This window comes from Danio rerio, chromosome 14 (genome assembly GCF_049306965.1).
Source record: "Danio rerio strain Tuebingen ecotype United States chromosome 14, GRCz12tu, whole genome shotgun sequence".
In the NCBI taxonomy this organism is placed as follows: Eukaryota; Metazoa; Chordata; class Actinopteri; order Cypriniformes; family Danionidae; genus Danio; species Danio rerio.
Window position 1 is genome coordinate 40,310,436 of NC_133189.1, and position 20,081 is coordinate 40,330,516.

Below are 20,081 nucleotides of genomic sequence, written 5' to 3' on the forward strand. Positions count from 1 at the left end.
CAAACTACAAGTCTGAACAAGTTGTTGTTGCAGGAAATAATATATAGAAATATTGTAAGATACTAGAGTTTAAATGCTTAAAGTCAGTAAGTATTTTTAAAGAGCCCCCTTTTTGCATTATAAAAGGTCATATTTTGGTTTTGAGGGTCTCCAACAACAGGCTGATATGGATGCAAGTTTAAAAACACTTTTATTGTTTTATAATAAGTATTTATTTTTACATAATTATCTCAACAACACCTGTAAAATTTGCTCAACAATTCATTTGTTTCCAAACTCCTCCTTAGTGCAATGCTAATCTGCGCTGATTGGCTGGCAGATAGAATTGCCCACCCAAGATTTTTTTTTTTGAAGTAGTCAGAGTGCAGAGTGTATGTGTGAGCCCAATGCAGGAGTGCATTAAAGCAATGCAGTTAAACACCAGCATATTGCTCTATTCTTAACTATAACACACATTTATAATTAATCCGCACAGTGGGAAAACCTGAACTAATTAGAAACTTAACCGCCACATGTGTGTAGAAACAGCTGATAGCAACATAGCAACGACACACGGCAGAGGATTGCGAGTTTACAAACGCATTTAAATAAATAAGAAAGCAGCACAGCTCTGACAAAGTCCCATATATCGATAATCTTTTCTGGTCCTTCCTTTAACATACGGCTGGCGAATCCCCCCTTGTAAGCATGTAGATTGCTGAAGCAATGATGGGAACACAGCACAAGGCTTGACCTATAATGTTGTATTTAGGTATTTTTGCAAAATAATCTTCAACCATTGACTCTTCACAGCCTCATCATTGGGTAGGGAAAATAACACTAACTTCCTCTCACACTTAGAGCACAGCATCATTGCGACTTAATTTTACCGGGATCTGCCACAGTGTTTGTCTACCTCCTTTTCTTTCTCGTGTTTGTTGGCCGGTCATTTAAATAATCCCAAGTCTGCAGTTGTCACATAACCAGCAATCTGTTCCTGAAAGATCGCTGGCATACTACACATGTCATTCATGAACTACATATCCCAGCATGCCTTTGCACAAACCAGTCACCAATAATCACACACAGCTGAATATCGTCATCAATTGTTTGGACTATTTATACACATTGCACACACCAGTCTAGGCGGAATCTTTGTTTGTCAGTACCTGTATGGTTTCAGTGAGTGTCGTCCTGTTTAGTTTTTCTAGTTATGTTTTGATGATTGTTTTGTAACTTTTTGTACTTTTAACATTGCTTTGTTTTTGCATTTTTGATACCCTTCATGATACCCTTCACTTGAGTTTTTGTTTTTTGACCTCATTTGTTTTTGCCTGCACGAATAATCTTTTTCATTAAAATTGCATTTGGATCCAACCTCTTGTCTTCGCTCCCTTGACATCCGGTGACAGAAAGATTCCGCCACTATGGATCCAGCAGAGGGAAAGATTACTCGCCTGCAACAAGGTAACCGCTCCATCGAACAGCATGTGGAGGAATTTTTGAAGTTGGCTCAGAAAAGTAATATGGACGATTTATGTCTGATGATTTTTTTTCGTGGAGGATTATCGGAGCCCCTTCGCTCTATAATGCCAATGCACACCCCAGATTTGACTCTCTTTCATTACATCGAATTGGCTCTGTCTTTGTCAGATTCTTCCTCCACCATTATTTTTAAAGTGGAGGAGAATCCTGGTGATATTTGTAGAAGGATTAAAGCATCACTCGCACTCAATTCTTCCAGTCCACAGTCAGAACAGCTTGTTTCCCCATCACGTTCTGAACTACCTGATTTCCCGTCACAGCCAGTGCTGCCAGAACCACCACCTGAGCCTCATGATAAGCCAGAGACACTTCCTGAGTCCCATAAGAGGCTTGAGCCGCCTCAGGAGTTTTACGAAGGGCTACCAGAGCAGTGTTACTTCCCAGTGCTGCTAGAGCCGTGCGACAGTCCAGAGCTGCCAGAATCAACGACGCTGCCGCCGCCAGAGCTGCAAAAGTCGTTGACGCCACCACTGCCAGAGTCGACGCCGCCGCCAGCACTGCCACTGTCAGAGCTGCCAGAGCCACTGTTGCCCGAGTCTCACGAAGAGTCCCAGCCCATGAACAACCCCCAAGGGTTAACCCGCACCCAAAGACGGAGGCTGAAGAGAAAGGCTTCTTCAGCGAGGGTTTCTCCAGCCCCAGAGCTCCCTCCAGTGTCGGCTCCAGCCCCAGAGCGCCCTCCAGTGTCGGCTCCAGTCCCAGAGGGCCCTCCAGTGTCGGCTCCAGCCCCAGAGCGCCCTCCAGTGTCGGCTCCAGCCTCAGAGCGCCCTCCAGTGTCGGCTCCAGCCTCAGAGCGCCCTCCAGTGTCGGCTCCAGCCCAGGAGCGCCCTCCAGTGTCGGCTCCAGCCCCAGAGGGCCCTCCAGTGTCGGCTCCAGCCCCAGAGCGCCCTCCAGTGTCGGCTCCAGCCCCAGAGCGCCCTCCAGTGTCGGCTCCAGCCCCAGAGCGCCCTCCAGTGTCGGCTCCAGCCCCAGAGCCCCGCTCAGTGTCGGCTCCAGCCCTAGAGCCCCGCTCAGTGTTGGTCCCAGCCCGGCTCCTTGCCCTGCCGGCACCACCCAGACGTCTTTCCCTGCCGGCACCAGCCCGGCTCCTTGCCCTGCCGGCACCACCCAGACGTCTTTCCCTGCCGGCACCAGCCCGGCTCCTTGCCCTGCCGGCACCACCCAGACGTCTTTCCCTGCCGGCAACAGCCCGGCTCCTTGCCCTGCCGGCACCACCCAGACGTCCTGCCCTGCTGGCACCAGCCCGGCTCCTCGCCCTGCCGGCAACAGCCCGGCTCCTCGCCCTGCCGGCAACAGCCCGGCTCCTCGCCCTGCCGGCACCAGCCCGGCTCCTCGCCCTGCCGGCACCTCCCAGACGTCCTGCCCTGCCGGTCCTAGCCTGGCTCTCCACCCTGCCGGCTCCCCACAAGCCTCCAACCCTACCGGCTCCCAGCAGTGTTCCAGACTCTCCGCAGCTCCACTCCCCAGGCCCTCCTCAGCTCCACTCCCCAGGCCCTCCTCAGCTCCACTCCCCAGGCCCTCCGCAGCTCCACTCCCCAGGCCCTCCGCAGCTCCACGCTCCAGGCCCTCCGCAGCTCCACGCTCCAGGCCCTCCGCAGCTCCACGCTCCTGGCCCTCCGCAGCTCCACGCTCCTGGCCCTCCGCAGCTCCACGCTCCTGGCCCTCCGCAGCTCCACGCTCCTGGCCCTCCGCAGCTCCACGCTCCAGGTAGGGCCAGCTTCTGGTTTCTGGCCCTCCGTCCCTCCCCCTGTTCCACCTCTGCTCCACCTCCCTCCGGGATTTTTCTAAGAGCGTCTGGTATCCGCTCTTGAAGAGGGGGTACTGTCACATAACCAGCAATCTGTTCCTGAAAGATCGCTGGCATACTACACATGTCATTCATGAACTACATATCCCAGCATGCCTTTGCACAAACCAGTCACCAATAATCACACACAGCTGAATATCGTCATCAATTGTTTGGACTATTTATACACATTGCACACACCAGTCTAGGCGGAATCTTTGTTTGTCAGTACCTGTATGGTTTCAGTGAGTGTCGTCCTGTTTAGTTTTTCTAGTTATGTTTTGATGATTGTTTTGTAACTTTTTGTACTTTTAACATTGCTTTGTTTTTGCATTTTTGATACCCTTCATGATACTTGAGTTTTTGTTTTTTGACCTCATTTGTTTTTGCCTGCACGAATAATCTTTTTCATTAAAATTGCATTTGGATTCAACCTCTTGTCTTCGCTCCCTTGACATCCGGTGACAGCAGTGACATATGAGCGGGGCTTGAGTTCTGTATCAACCTCATGATGACAAGGCTAAAGATTTGTTACTGCGACGATTCATTTCAACCACTCTGAGTAATAGACACTCTTATAGACAAATCAATAGTTTTAAACATGATGCACTTTCAGATTTAAGCCTTAGCAGGATATTTCACTTCACTTAGAGCTGTTACACACTGCATGGAAGACTTCACTTTCGCCTATTGGTGAAGTTTTTTCCTTGCCGCTGTTGCCACTAGTGCAGCTGAGCGTTTGGACTCTCAGTAGTGATTATTAAACCACGCTGAACTGAGCTAAACTGAACTGAACTTAAACTCTGAAAACTGAACTAAACTGTTCAATTTACTATAGTCTTTTATGTGAGGCTGCTTTGACACAATCTACATTGTAAAAGCGCTATACAAATAAAGGTGAATTGAATTGAATTGAAGGTTATTTTCAAAAACCTATAATAGGGAATCTTGAATGATTTCTATAAAAGTCATTAAGGCAGTGCTTATTTCATACAAAACACAAAAAGATGTTAATGAAACATTAGTTTACTATAAATGAGATTGCAGGTCAAATTACCCGTGTTTATAACTTATTTACTCACAGATCACAACAAAACCAATCTCGAGAATGTTTTTAAAACTTAAATCATGAATAATGTGCTCAATACCTCATGCTTAGATTATTGTACTGTAACTACCTCTATTAAGGCATATCAAAGTCCCAAACGGCTCTTTTACAGATCGTACAAACCCATATAGCAATTATTTTAAAGGCTGGTATACAGCAAGCCAATGCCAAACAACTAGCGCTGATGAAAACCAACTGTGTTGTCGCCTCAAGTCTGGTTCTGTCTGGAATCTGAAATATAGTGTAATTACAGCTAGCCTCTTTGTGTAGCTTCTTGACTTGAACTGTTTACTAGCGACGTCCTTTCACGGTCACACTCTGATTCGTTGCTGAATACCCAGTCAGAGCACTTTCTTCAGCTGATGCCGATTCTGCAAGCTGAATCAGAGCTCTAACGTTACCCTATTTTGAGAAGCAACACGTGGAACACACCAAACCCACTAGCCAAGCCAATGTTAACTGCTGATGCCCAATTGCCAACCATTGGCTTGGTGTGTCCTAGCCTTAAAGGGAAGAAGGAATTATGACCATGCTACCCGCACTCTAAAATCTTTACATTAGCTACCAGACAATTTTAGTGTTGAGTTCAATATTTTATTTCAGGTTTACAAATAATTAATTCATTTAGCCCCTGCCTATTTGTCTGATCTGCTCCACCCATAGTCTCCCACCAGAAGTTTAAAAATACCCAGATCTCGATTAAAATCGGGAGGAAACTGAGCCTTTGAAGTGGTCAGGCACACAAACTCCCATGTTATATTATTTTAGCTTCCGCATTGTCTGAGTTCAAGTTGTGTTTTAAAAGTTTTACCTGTTATTAGTTTAACTAAGCCATTTTTGAGCTTATACACCATTTTGGCTGTGCAGCCATTTTTAAATGTACTGGATATTAGTAAATATTTTGTAAAAAAAAATATAGGGCCCTATCATACACCCGGCGCAGTGTGGTGCAAGACGTGGTGCAATAGTCTTTTGGTAGTTTCAGCTTGGCGCAAGAGTCGTTTTGAGGCGTTGCGCTACGCTGTTTAAATAGTAAATGCATTAGCGCTCATTTGTGCGCCCATAGGTGTTCTGGTCTAAAAAGGAAGGCGTTCTGAGGCGGACACTGGCGCGTCGCTATTTTGAGAAAATAAAATAGATTTTTCATTAGACCAAAACTAACCCGGTCTAAACTCCGGTGCAGAGTTGCGCCTCGCTTGCGCACTGCTTAATACGCACAAGAGAGCAATAGGCAAATATCTCTACATATGAAAAAAAATTTATATTAAGGATATATATATATAGGATATAATAAGAATAGATATAGGATATAAATATAAAGGATTAAAATATTACAAAACATATTATTTTCTAGCCTACATAAATATGAAAAATCACTGCTTTTATGTCTTCTTCATCTCGGCAGGCTTTTTCAGTTCATTTATAACAATTTGCTTTTGTATAATGTTATTATTATTAGCTGTATTATTTAATATATCAATATTTATATTTGTTTTATTAAAAACAAGCTTAGATTTGCCCACCTGTCAGGTTTAAGACTATATGGGGCATGGCAGGTGTATTTGGAAATAACTCAGTATTTTGTCCACACTTGGTCATTATTGTTCATTTATTCGTTTGCTAGAAATTAGAACTAAATTTAGAAATAGTTTTGAAACAAATATTTGCGCTTAACAAACGAAATGAATTATTTATAGGCTAATTGATGTCTGTGCGTAAAGGTTTCCCTATCCAAGAGCGAAAGTGAAAGTAGATTATTTATCTCTCATTCTCACGCAGTAGATGCTCTGTTTAACAGTTTTCTGTTAAAAAACTGTCAACTGTTAACTGTTTGCTTGTGAAATGCTCATTTTTTCCACTTAGACTTACTTTGCGTCCTGTAAATAGCGAATGCGCTCTTGGCGCGACGCAGCTGGGTCTTAAAGGGAATGGGAGATGAGACTATAATTGGTTTAATCTCAAAACACACCTATAACTCATTAAGAAAATAAACTCAATCGTTTTAGACCATGCGCCTTGGCGCAAGGCAGATTTCCCGTCCTTAAATTAGCAAAAACGCGTTCTGACACGCACTTAAAGCGCTTGCGCCCTGCGTTTTGCGCTCTGCGCATGGACCGTCAAAATAGAGCGCATATAGAGAGAGTATATATAGATGTAATAGAAATATGTAGTAGAAAGTTAAAATCACATCCCAGCAAAATGACAATGCTGCAATAAAAATTGTGCAATTTTATACCTTCAATACTGCATACATTTCTTCCAATTACAGCCTCTCAAATCTGTGCATGGTAAAAGTATGCTAATATATACACTTTTATTTTATTTCAATGCTTTTTTTATATTGGCAGCTACAATTAACTTTGAAATTGCAGTTCAAACTGACCCGTTACCACCATAATTGTAAGAAAAAATATGCACCTTCCACAACACCCCAAAATGTAAAAACTCATAATTTGAATGACCCTAAATGAATGAATAAAATGCAACATAATGTGAGCAATTCCTGTTATGGCAAAGTAAAATATCCAACACCATTACTCCAGTATTGAGTCAAGTGATCTTTCAGAAATCATGCTCATCTTCAAGGTAGACAATTTAATGCATATTTTGTCTTTTGCTTTACAGGACTATCGTGTCAACATCTTCCTGAGACAACGCTGGAATGACCCCAGACTCCGGCTTCCACAGGACTTCAAGTCAGATTCACTTACCGTTGACCCAAAGATGTTTAAATGCCTGTGGAAACCTGATCTCTTCTTTGCCAATGAAAAGAGTGCTAACTTTCACGACGTTACTCAGGAGAACATCCTGCTCTTTATCTTCCGAAACGGAGACGTTCTCATCAGCATGAGGTGAACTTTAATGCTCTCTTCCCTCAGCACACCACACCTCTGTCTTTGTGGATAAAGACAAATGAGCTCTAAGTGCTGGTGACACCTACTCACATTATTTACCACAGCAATTAAAACATAGCAAACACAATAGTTTATCAGATGTCAAGATCGTTTTTAAAGTAGAACAAATTACCAAGCGGGAGTTTAATCAGAGGGTGTTGAAATTATGCATTAATCATATTTACAAGTTAATTGAAGCCTGTTTTGGAAAAGTAAAATATAAATTTTTGAGACGATGCAAAAAAAATGATATACTCATTCAAAAGGGGTTTTTCTATGCACTACCTGATTGAAGTTTTGTCGAAGATCCCAGTTGTAAGAGCAACAATAATAATACATTTCTTGTTAGCTGCATCCTAATCCTCACAAATACTGCAGAAGACCTATTGGAACCCACATGGACCCAAGATTCTGATAGAAATCAGTTAAGTTTAATGAAGGAAAAATCATGATTTGGGGTTGCATTCAGTATGGAGGCGTGCGAGATATCTGCAGAGTACATGGCAACATGAACAGCCTGAGGTATCAAAACATTTGTGCTGCCCAAACCACAGGAGAGGGCAAATTTTTCAGCAGGATAGCGCTCCTTCTCATACTTCCGCCTCCACATCAAAGTTCCTGACAGCAAAGAAGGTCAAGGTGCTCCAGGATTGGCCAGCCCAGTCACCAGATATGAACATTATTGAGTATGTCTGGGGTAAGATTAAGGAAGAGGCATTGAAGATGAATCCAAAGAATCTTGATGAACTTTGGTAGTCCTGCAAGAACACTTTCTTTGCCATTCCAGATGACTTTATTAATAAGCTATTTGAGTCATTGCAGCGATGTATGGATGCAGTCATCCAAGCTCATGAGAGTAATACACAATATTAATTATTTTGCACTGCACCATGACTTTCTATACTGTACAATATTTCTGTTAAGTGACAAGACTTTTGTCTAAACAAAGTCTATCAAAACCTTACTCCTAATTAAATAATTAAAAATCAAGGCATGATCATATTTTATTTTGGTAAAATAAGTTTAATCTAAAGGCCTTTACCTTTCTTATAAGCCATTTCTGATATTAAATGATCAACTACTATTGATCAAGTTATTATTTGCTGTTCCTAAAACTTGGATAGGCGACAAGACTTGTATCAGATAGTGTACGAGTAGTATTTAATTTGGCTGACATAAAACGATAAGAATTTTATTTATCGAATCGCAATGTTTATAAAGCTTAAATTAATATAAAAAATTAAGAGAATCATATGACATATTGGAATGTAGAATAAGCTTTTCCCCTTTAAATACATTTCAAAATATGATGTATTTTTTGAGGCCATGCTGCATTTTCAGCATCTGTACTTCAGTCTTACTATCTTTCCTTCTAAAATCATTCTAATAAGCTGATTTGGTGCTCAAAACATTTCATATTATTATAGCTGCTTTTTTTTTTTTTTTTTTTTGGAGAATATAACCATTTTTATTTATAATATTTGGATTAATTAAAATATTAAAAGAACAGCATTTATTTAGGATTGAAGTTTTTTGTAACACAATGAAATACTTCACTGTAACTATTGATATATATATATATATATATATATATATATATATATATATATATATATATATATATATATATATATATATATATACATACATATATATATATATATATATATATATATATATATATATATATATATATATATATATATATATATGTTGTTTCTATATTACTATTTTTATTAGTATTTGCAATATTGAGTAATGCGCTTCCATGCAGATCTAAGTTTGCAACCAAAATATGTAAAACGAGAGTCTTAAAAAGTATTTAATGTTTGAATGACAGGGAACATGGTGACCGAGTCCTCCAAGCTCTTCTTAATGCTTTTAGACTTCAGATACTAGGGATCATTCGATCGAGGTCTGATGTAAAGCTGAGGTACTCTGATAACTTCGCTTATAGATAAACTTAAGAGTAACATTGATAATAATACCCCACAACTACTTTCATTTCGATTTCAGGAGGACTTTAAACAAACGGTTACATATAAAGATACTCACAATTGCACAGCCCATTATAGTTTGAACAAATGTGAGTTGTTAGTGTGGTCACTGTGCCAGCCGTGCATTGGACATGGTCCAGTTCAGGGTAAAAAGATCAAATCTAAACATTGGCACAGAGCCACATGAGTGTGGATGGGAAGTGTGTTTAAGAGCATCACGTTCTGCTCTGTTATGTCTGAGGCAAATGTATTTCCATAGTGTGTGTGTGTTTTTTTTTTTTTTTTTCATGCCACCCGGATCACAGCATGATCTGGGTGGTCTTCCGTGAGCCCTTTCTCACTTTTGGCACCAGCCCAGGATGCCTTGCTTTGTCTCTGGGTACAGTATGTGTGTGGCAGGGGATTACTGTCTTAATGAAAGTCTTTTAAAGAGAAAAGAGTGTTTATTTCATATTATACCTCCCTGAAACTAATTCTGCCAGTACTCTTGAATTGACCTTCAATTTCCTCCTGAAGGCTCATCTATCTTCTTTTCTCAATGAAAATGATGCACCTTACAGCACTTCTTATCCCGTAGTCTCTTTATTTACATTCTCCACCAAAAAATGAAATACCTTAATTTTGGAACTTCCTGGCTGGTCATTTGTGTAGATATAATATAATTTGTGCAGATATAACATATACTGTAAGTCTACCCTTGTCTCTCACTTTTTTCCATTCAGACAATTTGTACTGTATAGCATACTGTAAGGATACATCTTAAACCAAAACAGATCATAGAAGGAAATGTTCATTCTCTCTAACCTCTCCCAGGCCTTTTCAAAAATAACTTGGCACCGTGCTTCAGCCCAAGTGCTGTGTGGCCTCGCTGGTGTTAAAAAAGTAGCTCTTTGCTTGTCAGATTATGGGAGAAAACCAAAAAGCTTTCATGTGTTAATGGCGTTTTAAATAAATATGCCTTGGTGTGGATGCTGTGCACAAGAAGGGAGCTGTATGAAGAATTTATACCGATAATTGAAAAGACCTTTTTATGTCTGTGGCATCTGTGAAATCATTTCAATTTGGATTGACTTTCATGTGATGCAGCCTAGTGATAAAATAAATCTCAGAAGAAATCTTGATGAAGTTGCAGAATGTATTTGATTTATATAACTTAAAACTGGGTGACGCGGTGGCACAGTTGGTAGTGCTGTTGCCTCACAGTAAGAAGGTCCCTGGTTTGGCTCCGACCTTCGTTCATACCCTTCTCCCAAAGACAGGAACGAAAGTAACACAACAATATTGGCTAGATTTACTGGCTTAGTCTTGTTTATTTTACATATATCTGACTATGACCTTGTTAATGTTAACAGCAAACATATTTTGTCCTTTATTTTTGCAAAAAATTATTAAACAGCATTTTCATTTTAAATTTCAATTCTCTCAAATGTTTAAAAAGCAATCTAATGATGCAAATGTAACATTTTTTGAATATTTTATTATTATTATTGGTAATTTGTATTAATTTTTTAAACATTTTTAAATCCAAACACTGCAAACTCTATTGTGGAAGCGAAAAATAAGGTTTGCATTAGCAGTGGGGCATAAATAACAGCATTACTTTCATCCCAACAGGATGTGTTATTTCACTAAACAACCTTTAGATTGATCATTAGTGTGACATCAAAACAGAAACACAACTTGTAAAAAAGAACCACTACAATAATTACTGTTTGCACCAAAAAATCTGAAATTTGGAGCTAAGTGGAACAAAATAACTTCATAACATGATATTTGGTAGCTCCATCACTTGCATGCAAAATGTGTTGTTATAGCCTGGAAAGCAAATATTGTCGGGGCTTCGAGAAAAACACTTTGTTACTGTCGTCCCACGTTACTTTCGTCCCCACTCTACTGTAATTATGCTTTTCATTGGAGTAAAAGAAGTTTGGTTTAACGTTAGAGTCACGTGAACCATTGCAGCATGCGAAATCAGCTCTAGAGATGCATTAACATAAGGGTGAGCAGCCTATAAAACACAGTTTAAATATGAATGTGATGTAAAGGCTATTAGTAGGAGAAATGGTTAGACAGACTCCACATTCAGATGGCCAGGTAGTTGCTCATGAAGTGTATTTGGGGAAAATTACCTTTAAAATTGCTAGCCTGATTCAAACTGGCCAGGCGTGAATCACTGTCTGGTTCTCAGATGTGTTTATTTTCTCTTTTCTCAGGTTGTCTGTTACCCTCTCTTGTCCACTGGACTTGACTCTCTTCCCCATGGACACCCAGCGATGCAAAATGCAGCTTGAGAGCTGTACGTAAATATGGAAATAATCATTTTGAAAACAATAATAAATAAAGAAGATAAATGAAATGGGAAAGGGTGTTTACATTGCTTCAATACTTCACTATTGTTAGTTAAAACACAGCCGAAGATGAAGGAATTATTAATTTAAAAAAAATGTAGACAAAAAAAATCATAAAAATGCATGCAAAATATATACCACTGATTAATTCTTTTAATATTACCATTTATAGAAAATGTAAGGACGAACTGTCTAGCCTAAATTTAATTTAAAATACAAATGATGTAATTTTAAAAGGTCATTATTTTATTTATTTGATGTACTAGATAAGGTTAACACATTATTTTTCACATAATCTACAGCTATCTGTCTAAAACAGTTTAGTTTATTATTTAGTGTATTAGTTTGTTATGTACTGTAGGAATGAGTATACAATACTAATATTACTTAAAGGAGATTAGTTTACAGTCCTGAGTATTTATGCATATTTAAGCTAAATCACATTTATATTAGTGGGCACAGAACCCAGAGTCCTTTCAATGTTTGGGAGATAATTGCAGAACAAAACTACCAACGAACCTCCACATATTCAATGTGCTCTATATAATTATATACTCAATACACAAAGACACTTTCTTAAACATGTAATATACACATACAGTCATGGCCAAAATTATTCATACCCCTGGCAAATTGTGTCTAAAGCTACTTTTATTCAACCAGCAAGTTTTTTTTTTTATTTAATTTTTTTGTTATTGAAAATGACGCAGACATTTAAAGGACTTGCGAGATTATTGCAAGGAAAATCAAAAGGATGTGGCATTTATGCATGCTTCTGAGAGCTTTTTCAGTTCTAGAAAACATAAAATGAATGTGTTATAGAGCAGTTATATGTTATAGTACATGTAACTGGCATTCAGTGTACAAAAAAAAAACAATTACGTCCTCTAAAGTCAATGTGTCATATAAAAAAATGGATTCATTTAATTTAGTCTTAAATACATTAGGTGTGCAAGCAATGATTTGCTGGCTGCAGTTCATATAGCGACCACACCTAATATCATAGCACTAATAACAAGGGTTTCAGAATTCTATATAGTCTGTAAAGTGCACAAGTTATGCTCTATAACATGAATGACGAACAAAGAAATAAAGGCAGGTTAAGGTTTTTTCCAACAGATATTAAGATGATGTATAAGAGGCATTGTTATGAAATATATATATATATATATGAAATATATATATATATATATATATATATATATATATATATATATATATATATATATATATATATATATATATATATATATACTGTATATATATATATATATATATATATATATATATATATATATATATATATATATATATATATATATATATATACACATGTATACTATATATTTCAGCTTTTATTTACATTTAAACAAAAACTTTAAGTCAGAATTTCCCAATCGTGTGAATAATATCAAGCTTGACTGTAAATATTACCAGTTTGAAAGAACACTATACACTATATAAGGTATATAGGGCAACTATGTTTATATGTCTGTCCAAACAACTCCTTAACTCTTCTCATTTTGACTGTAAAGTAGTAATGATGCGCCCCTTTAAACAAAACTGCTTTGTATCAATACTTATTGTGAAAAGCACTATACAAAAAATGAACTTGAAATAAATATATTATGATACCTGGCCCTCAACGAACAGTACAAAGTAAAAAAAACAATGCAGTTCATGTCCCCTTTCATTTAAAAGCCAGCATATATTATTGTTATGCATTTATCTTATCTTTTATCTTCATAGTTGGTTACACCACAGATGACCTGCAGTTCATGTGGCAGTCTGGTGACCCCGTGCAGATGGATGAAATTGCTCTGCCTCAGTTTGATATTAAGCAAGAAGACATTGAATATGGCAACTGCACCAAGTACTACGCAGGGACGGGTAAAAGCCTTTCCCTTTATACTAATAGTGTGTATAAGCTTCCTCTGTGGTCTCATTGAGGAGGAGGTAGCAATACATTTCAAAGTGAGTCTAACATTTATACACTTGACGATGTACAGTTGATGTCAGAGTTATTAGCCCTCCTGTATTATAAGTCCCACTGTATATTTTTTCCCCAATTTCTGTTTAATGAAAAGAAGAATTTTTTCAACACATTCATAAACATAATAGTGTAAACGAGTTGGGGTACAACAGAGTTGAGGATCTAAATGCAGTTTATTAGGAGAATTGTCAGGCAGGCAAAAGGTTAAAACAGGGACAGACAGGAGCAAGCAGATAATCCAAAACCGTTGTCAGAGTATAGATGAATGGTCGGGATAGCTCACAAGAAACTGATGTTTAGACACAGTGTCAAGATCCCGAAACGGAAGTGTTTTAAAAACACTGCACCGCATCATGACCTGAAACATCCAGACTAAAGTGACTAAAGTGATTCAAAAATTTCAAAATCGATTCAAAGTATCTGTCATTTCTGAAGCATTTTGAGACCTGGCAAATCTGTGTTTGACTGACAGGGTCAAAAAAATCTATCTCATGTAGCCTAGTGGACTGTGCATGTTCACATCCCAACTTGTACAAATATTTTGAAATGATGTCTTGGTGTATTTTAATAACATTACTGTTTTATGACCAAACCAAGACATATTTGATCACAAAGTGTTCATTCAGATGTCAGACCAATGATAAAACAAAACACGTTATAAAAACAAAGCATTTAAAAAATAACATCTATAGCTGGATTCGAACCCATTATCTCTGCATGCTAGTCAAAAACTCTCACCGCTTTGTGGGATTTAAAATCTGAATTTGCTGAACTGTTTCTTTGCTGAAGCTTTTCCAAAGCAATACATATAAATGACCATTAGTTGTTGCTGTAGAGACAGGTTTCAAAATGTTTCGAAGCGTTGACCCATTTGCTTGTGTCGACTGTTTTAGTGTTTCATGAAGCCTCCCAAGCAAATGATCAGGACAGGTGGCAAAACAACATAAACAGTAAAACAAAGCAAAGGTCAAAACACAACAAGTAAACGCTTAGAAATGCTCACTTACAGTTTAACAGGACTCAGCCAAGAGTGTGTAAAATAGGTTTTTATAGTCCTACTAATCAGTCTATCATGAGCTACCAGTTATGTGTGTGTAATCAGGGGGAAATCAGGAACTGGTGTGTGAATGCAAAAACTTCTGGCAGTTTTATTTCATATAGTGGCAGATGTGTAGTTCTTCAGCGATTTGCACAGGCTGGATTGCTGATGATTGTGACAAATATTTTTAATAACAAATTTTTAATTACTGAATTCTTTATCTTTGCCATGGTATTTGACTAGATATTTTTCAAGATAATAGTATTCAGCTTAAAATGCAGTAAGTTAGGGTAATTAGACAAATCTTTTCAAAACGATGGTTTGTTCTGTAGACAATCGGGGAAAAAGTGCTCAAGAGGCTCATAATATTGATCTTGAAATAATTTTTTAAATATTAAAAGCCTCTTTAATTCTAGTTGAAATAAAACAAATAAGACTTTCTTTAGAAGAGAAATAATAGGAATAATCTTTTCAACTTCTTTTGGGAAACACTTGAAAAAAAAATCATAGGAGGGCTAATAATTTTGACTTCAACTGTAAATCAGCTTCTTCTCTATGACAGGCTACTACACGTGCGTGGAGGTGATTTTTACTCTGAGAAGGCAGGTGGGCTTCTACATGATGGGTGTTTATGCACCCACCCTGCTCATCGTTGTCCTTTCCTGGCTCTCCTTTTGGATTAATCCTGACGCCAGCGCTGCCCGTGTGCCTCTGGGTACTTTTTTTCAATCATCAGTCCTGCCACAAGCATCAGCACCTCATCACATGTGTCTGTGGAGTCCTGTATCACCCTAAACGAACCCATCCTTTATATTTTTCATCATTCACCATTTCTCCAGTGAGTCTTTTTTTTCTATGGCTGATTTCAAGAGGTTTAGGGTGATTATTTTTGTCCCCCTCAGCTCCAAATCTTCTTTTCATCAATTGTTTACCCAAAGGCATCTCTGAGGAAATGTAATGCATGTTCTGGATATTTCCCATCAGCCTCAGCTATAGCCCGCAGGCGTTATTTCGCTATGGGATCCACAGAGGTCAGCGAGAGAAGATTATCTGAGATAAGATGAAGATTACAAAAGATGCCGTGACAGTTCCTTGTGTTTTCCGGTTATAGACTGATATCGCTGATAAATGCATGCGCTGTTTTCATGCAGCGTGCTTATTTCTTGTGCACTAGAAAAAGCAAAGCAAACCAAATGTTGTGCTGTGATTTGGTTACAACTGGATTTCTTCTGCAATTCCATTGGCGATGCTAGTCATCATTCATTCTGTCCACATTGTTGTCCTTGTTGCAGTTTAATGTGATCACATCACGTGTCATCTCGAAATGCCACTTTCCATGGTCTCATATCCATTCCATTTCAGGTCAGTCACAATAATGCAGTTTTTGAATGTTTGAGAATTAATCTTTAGATATTTTTGTCATATTTTGTGGGAAAAGATTTAAAAGATTATAAGATTAAAATATTGATTAAGTATTAATAAATAATATCAAATTTAAATATTTAATAAATAAATGAGCAGGTATTTATAAATATATCTTTTGATTTCATTATAACTAAAATATATTCTAACAAATGCATTTTGCTGTTAAAAACGGTTTCATTTGTTTCAAACAAACATAATTTTTTCTTAGCCTTTATTAAAGATGTTAAATCAAAAGACATCAAAAACCATCAAAAGTTTGTGAAGACATTTGTAATGTTACTAAATATGGATATTTTAAATTTAAATAATATTTTGCCACTGGGCAGCATGGATGCGCAGTGGGTAGCACACACGCCTCACAGCAAGAAGGTCGCTGGTTCGAGCCTCGGTTGGATCAGTTGGCATTTTTTGTGTGGAGTTTGCATGTTCTCCTCGTCTTTGCGTGGGTTTTCTCCGGGTGCTCCGGTTTCCCCCACAAGTTCAAAGACATTCGGTACAGGTGAATTGGGTAAGCTAAAACTGTCTGTAGTGTATGTGTGTGAATGAGAGTGTATGGGTGTTTCCCAGTGATGGGTTGCAGCTGGAAGAGCATCCACTGCGTAAAACATGTGCTGGATAAGTTGGCGGTTCATTCCGCTGCGGTGATCCCTGATTAATGAAGGGACTAAGCCAAAAAGAAAACGAATGAATGAATTAATTAATTTTTGCCACCAAGACATAACTACCTTTACTCATTTAACCTAAATTTATTACAGCTCTTACCATTAAAATGAAATGCGAAAATGGATGAAAAGTAAAACATCAACAACAAATACATTATCAGGAGCATTAACTAATGATTCTAGTCATAATCTTGCTTCCCTAATGTATGGAATACTGTTTCCTGGTCCAAGCCACTACTTATTTGAATTGAGAAAATGTTTTTGTTTTTTTTAAGTTGATTTTTAACTTTTTTAGTCTTAAAACACATTAAAATGAATATTTAACATAATAATGATGAACGTAAAAATCTCTGGACTTACTACATTACAGAGACCAATATTTCAATATTTTAACAATTTATAAACATTGCATCCCTTTCTGGCCTTCTGACATCAGGCATGAATATATATATATATATATATATATATATATATATATATATATATATATATATATATATATATATATATATATATATATTTATATATATATATATATATAGCGATCCGGATTTGCGAAAGTTTTAGAGTGTTTTGTAGACTTTATTGGTACCATTTGTTGAGCCACCCCATACAGTTTGCACCCGGAAGCTGCTTTGCATGACATCAGACTTTACTTTTCAATTAATCTTTATTTCCAGAGTGATTTTACAATGTTCAGTAGATTGTGTCAAAGCAGCATAACATAGATATTCTTGAAAATTTCAGTCCAGTTAACAAGCTGATCCTGTTTGTAAGATGTAGGTTAAAATTTCTATCCCATTTTAATCAGTGTGTAATATCATTTTATTGGTAACAATTCATACTATTCCCTTTCAAAACCACTAAATCCCTTTCAATGGAAAATTTCATTTCTGATCGTCATAATGTATGAAAATAGAACAAAATATACATCAGTAGTTACAAAGAAATCCTAAATGTCATTTGCACTGTTCTAATATATTTACAGATCCTTTAATATTATGTTTGCTTCGGTCTTATCTGTAGAAAGGGGATCAGATCAATGTGTAAGCTCATCTCTCCTCAGCTGATTTGATGTAATGAGTGCTCTGTCTCTGTCTGCAGGGATTCTGTCAGTGCTCTCGCTCTCCTCTGAGTGCACGTCTCTGGCCTCTGAACTGCCCAAAGTCTCCTATGTAAAGGCCATTGACATCTGGCTGATTGCCTGTCTGCTCTTTGGCTTCGCCTCTCTGGTGGAGTATGCCGTGGTTCAGGTGATGCTCAACAGCCCTAAACTGTTGGAGGCGGAGAGAGCAAAGATCGCCACCAAGGAGAAGGCGGAGGGAAAGACCCCTGCTAAAAACACCATCAACGGCATGGGGAGCACCCCTATACACGTCAGCACACTCCAGGTCAGTTTCAATCAATTGACTATACATGCACTGCAAAATTTGTGGTGTTATTTATGCTCACCACTATATTTGTGTCCGATATGATCACACTCACAGCGCATTTAAATGAAAATGAAACTAAATGACATCGCTATTTTTCTAAAGTATAAATTAATACTGGTTATGATGCATCCGATGATGCCTCAAACTGTGTTTTGTTCCTTTAAATCTGCGTTGTGTCTGTCTCTGTATCTTTTCTGTACATTTATTCACGACTTCACTATGTTTGCCATGGATGCAAACTATAGGACATTCAGCCTATTACTAGTGATCAGAAAATTCCCCCCAGAACAACAGTATTTAAAGAAATTACATTCTGGTGATGTGCTGAACCATAAAGTCTAGTAATAACCTACTCTACTTTGTTCACAACCCACTCCAAACAGCCAAGCTCTCAGGGCATCTATAGTGAAGACTATCACTACTACTTCACATAGGTGATGTGTTTATCAGTCAAAATGTATTTGAAGATGAAGTGTCCCTGATCACAGAAAGTGATGTACATCTTAGAAATTTCCACAGGACATCCACAATATTTATTTGTGTCATAAACATGGCAGCTCACACACAGCGCCCCACATGACCCACAAGAGGGAGAGCGACACATAAGTGCATCAACAAATACAGAAAGCAAATCCCAGGGCATTTCTGGCTAGATCATTCACCACAGTACGGGCGAGTGACGATCTGTTAATCAAGTTAGATTACAATCCAGCATTACTAGGCATGTTTAAGGGAACATTAAATGCACATTTGCATTTTTTCTTATGACAGTAAGAAAAACCTACAAGTAGCAGCATACTTCATCATTTTAGGTAGAGCAAATAAGATTAAGGCATCGTTTAAAAGTGCAAAGGGGCTATATTATTTGTTTAACCATGATTATAACAGAAATCTATTATAATAAGAATAATAGATATTACACAGGTAGATAGTCATACTTAGACATGGGTATAAGTATAAGATTCTGACAGTATAACCTTGCATAAAAATATCTGGTTTCACGGTATCACGGTATTGTGATGACTGCTATAAAATAGGTTATTTTTAAATGTCTGGGTAAAAACTAAAACTTTTTTCCCCTTTGAAAACAATATATTGTATTTTTGAAAGATTTATAATATTTTGGAGCAGTAAACATGTCAGGCTAAGTAATTCAATTAAGTAATTGACTTCTGCTGTCTTCATTAGTTTCAAAAACACAGCTTTCTTTACAATTTAAAACAGCATTCTTGGATTATTTTTATTTTTTTTGTGCTGAAGATACTGTTGTCCTAAAAAAAATAAAATAATAATAATAATAATAATAATATATATATATATATATATATATATATATATATATATATATATATATATACACACACACACACACACACACACACACACACATACCTTTGGAACAGTATAGCAGAAAATGTTGCCGGTTTTAAAACCTTTAATTTTCCAAACCAAACCTTGAACACGGTTATCGTCCCAAGCCTAGTCATACTTTGATAATACTAACATTCTTTGATAGGTCTTTGATATAACTGATACATACTTTGTAAGTACTTTGATAATATTTACTTTATGGACATGGCACTGACATTTGTTTTTCTTAAGAATCCCTGGTTTTACTATTATCTTGTTTTAATTTTAATTCAAATGATATATATTTTTGGAAATATAACATTCTCCTGTTCAAAATATTATAGGTAAAAACATACTTTTTTTTTTCAAATTAACTTTAATTCCACAAAATTTTACTAGATCAAAAGTTTATTTAATTCAAATCTTTTGAATAAAAGAGTATCATTTACAACAACAGCCTTTACAATAATACTAAGCAGCACTATTGTTTTCAACTTGAATAATAATAAGAATTGTTTCTAC

General features: G+C 37.4%; 2 protein-coding genes across 9 annotated transcripts in view; one reads left to right on the plus strand and one right to left on the minus strand.

Moving 5' to 3' along the window:
• pdgfc (platelet derived growth factor c) overlaps positions 1-20,081 on the minus strand; it is a 298,659-nt gene that overhangs the window by 144,663 nt on the left and 133,915 nt on the right. The window lies entirely within an intron of this gene.
• Positions 1-20,081, plus strand: part of glrbb (glycine receptor, beta b) — a 42,928-nt gene that overhangs the window by 14,364 nt on the left and 8,483 nt on the right. Inside the window, exons 5-10 of one of the 3 annotated variants that reach the window (XR_012389476.1) lie at positions 7,044-7,270; positions 11,523-11,605; positions 13,407-13,547; positions 15,252-15,527; positions 15,982-16,051; positions 17,881-18,167. Coding sequence is in view for 2 of the 3 variants with exons in the window: in NM_001003587.1 (NP_001003587.1) it covers positions 7,044-7,270; positions 11,523-11,605; positions 13,407-13,547; positions 15,252-15,404; positions 17,881-18,167 (891 nt within the window). In the remaining variant the exon portion in view is untranslated. 3 annotated transcript variants of the gene reach the window in all.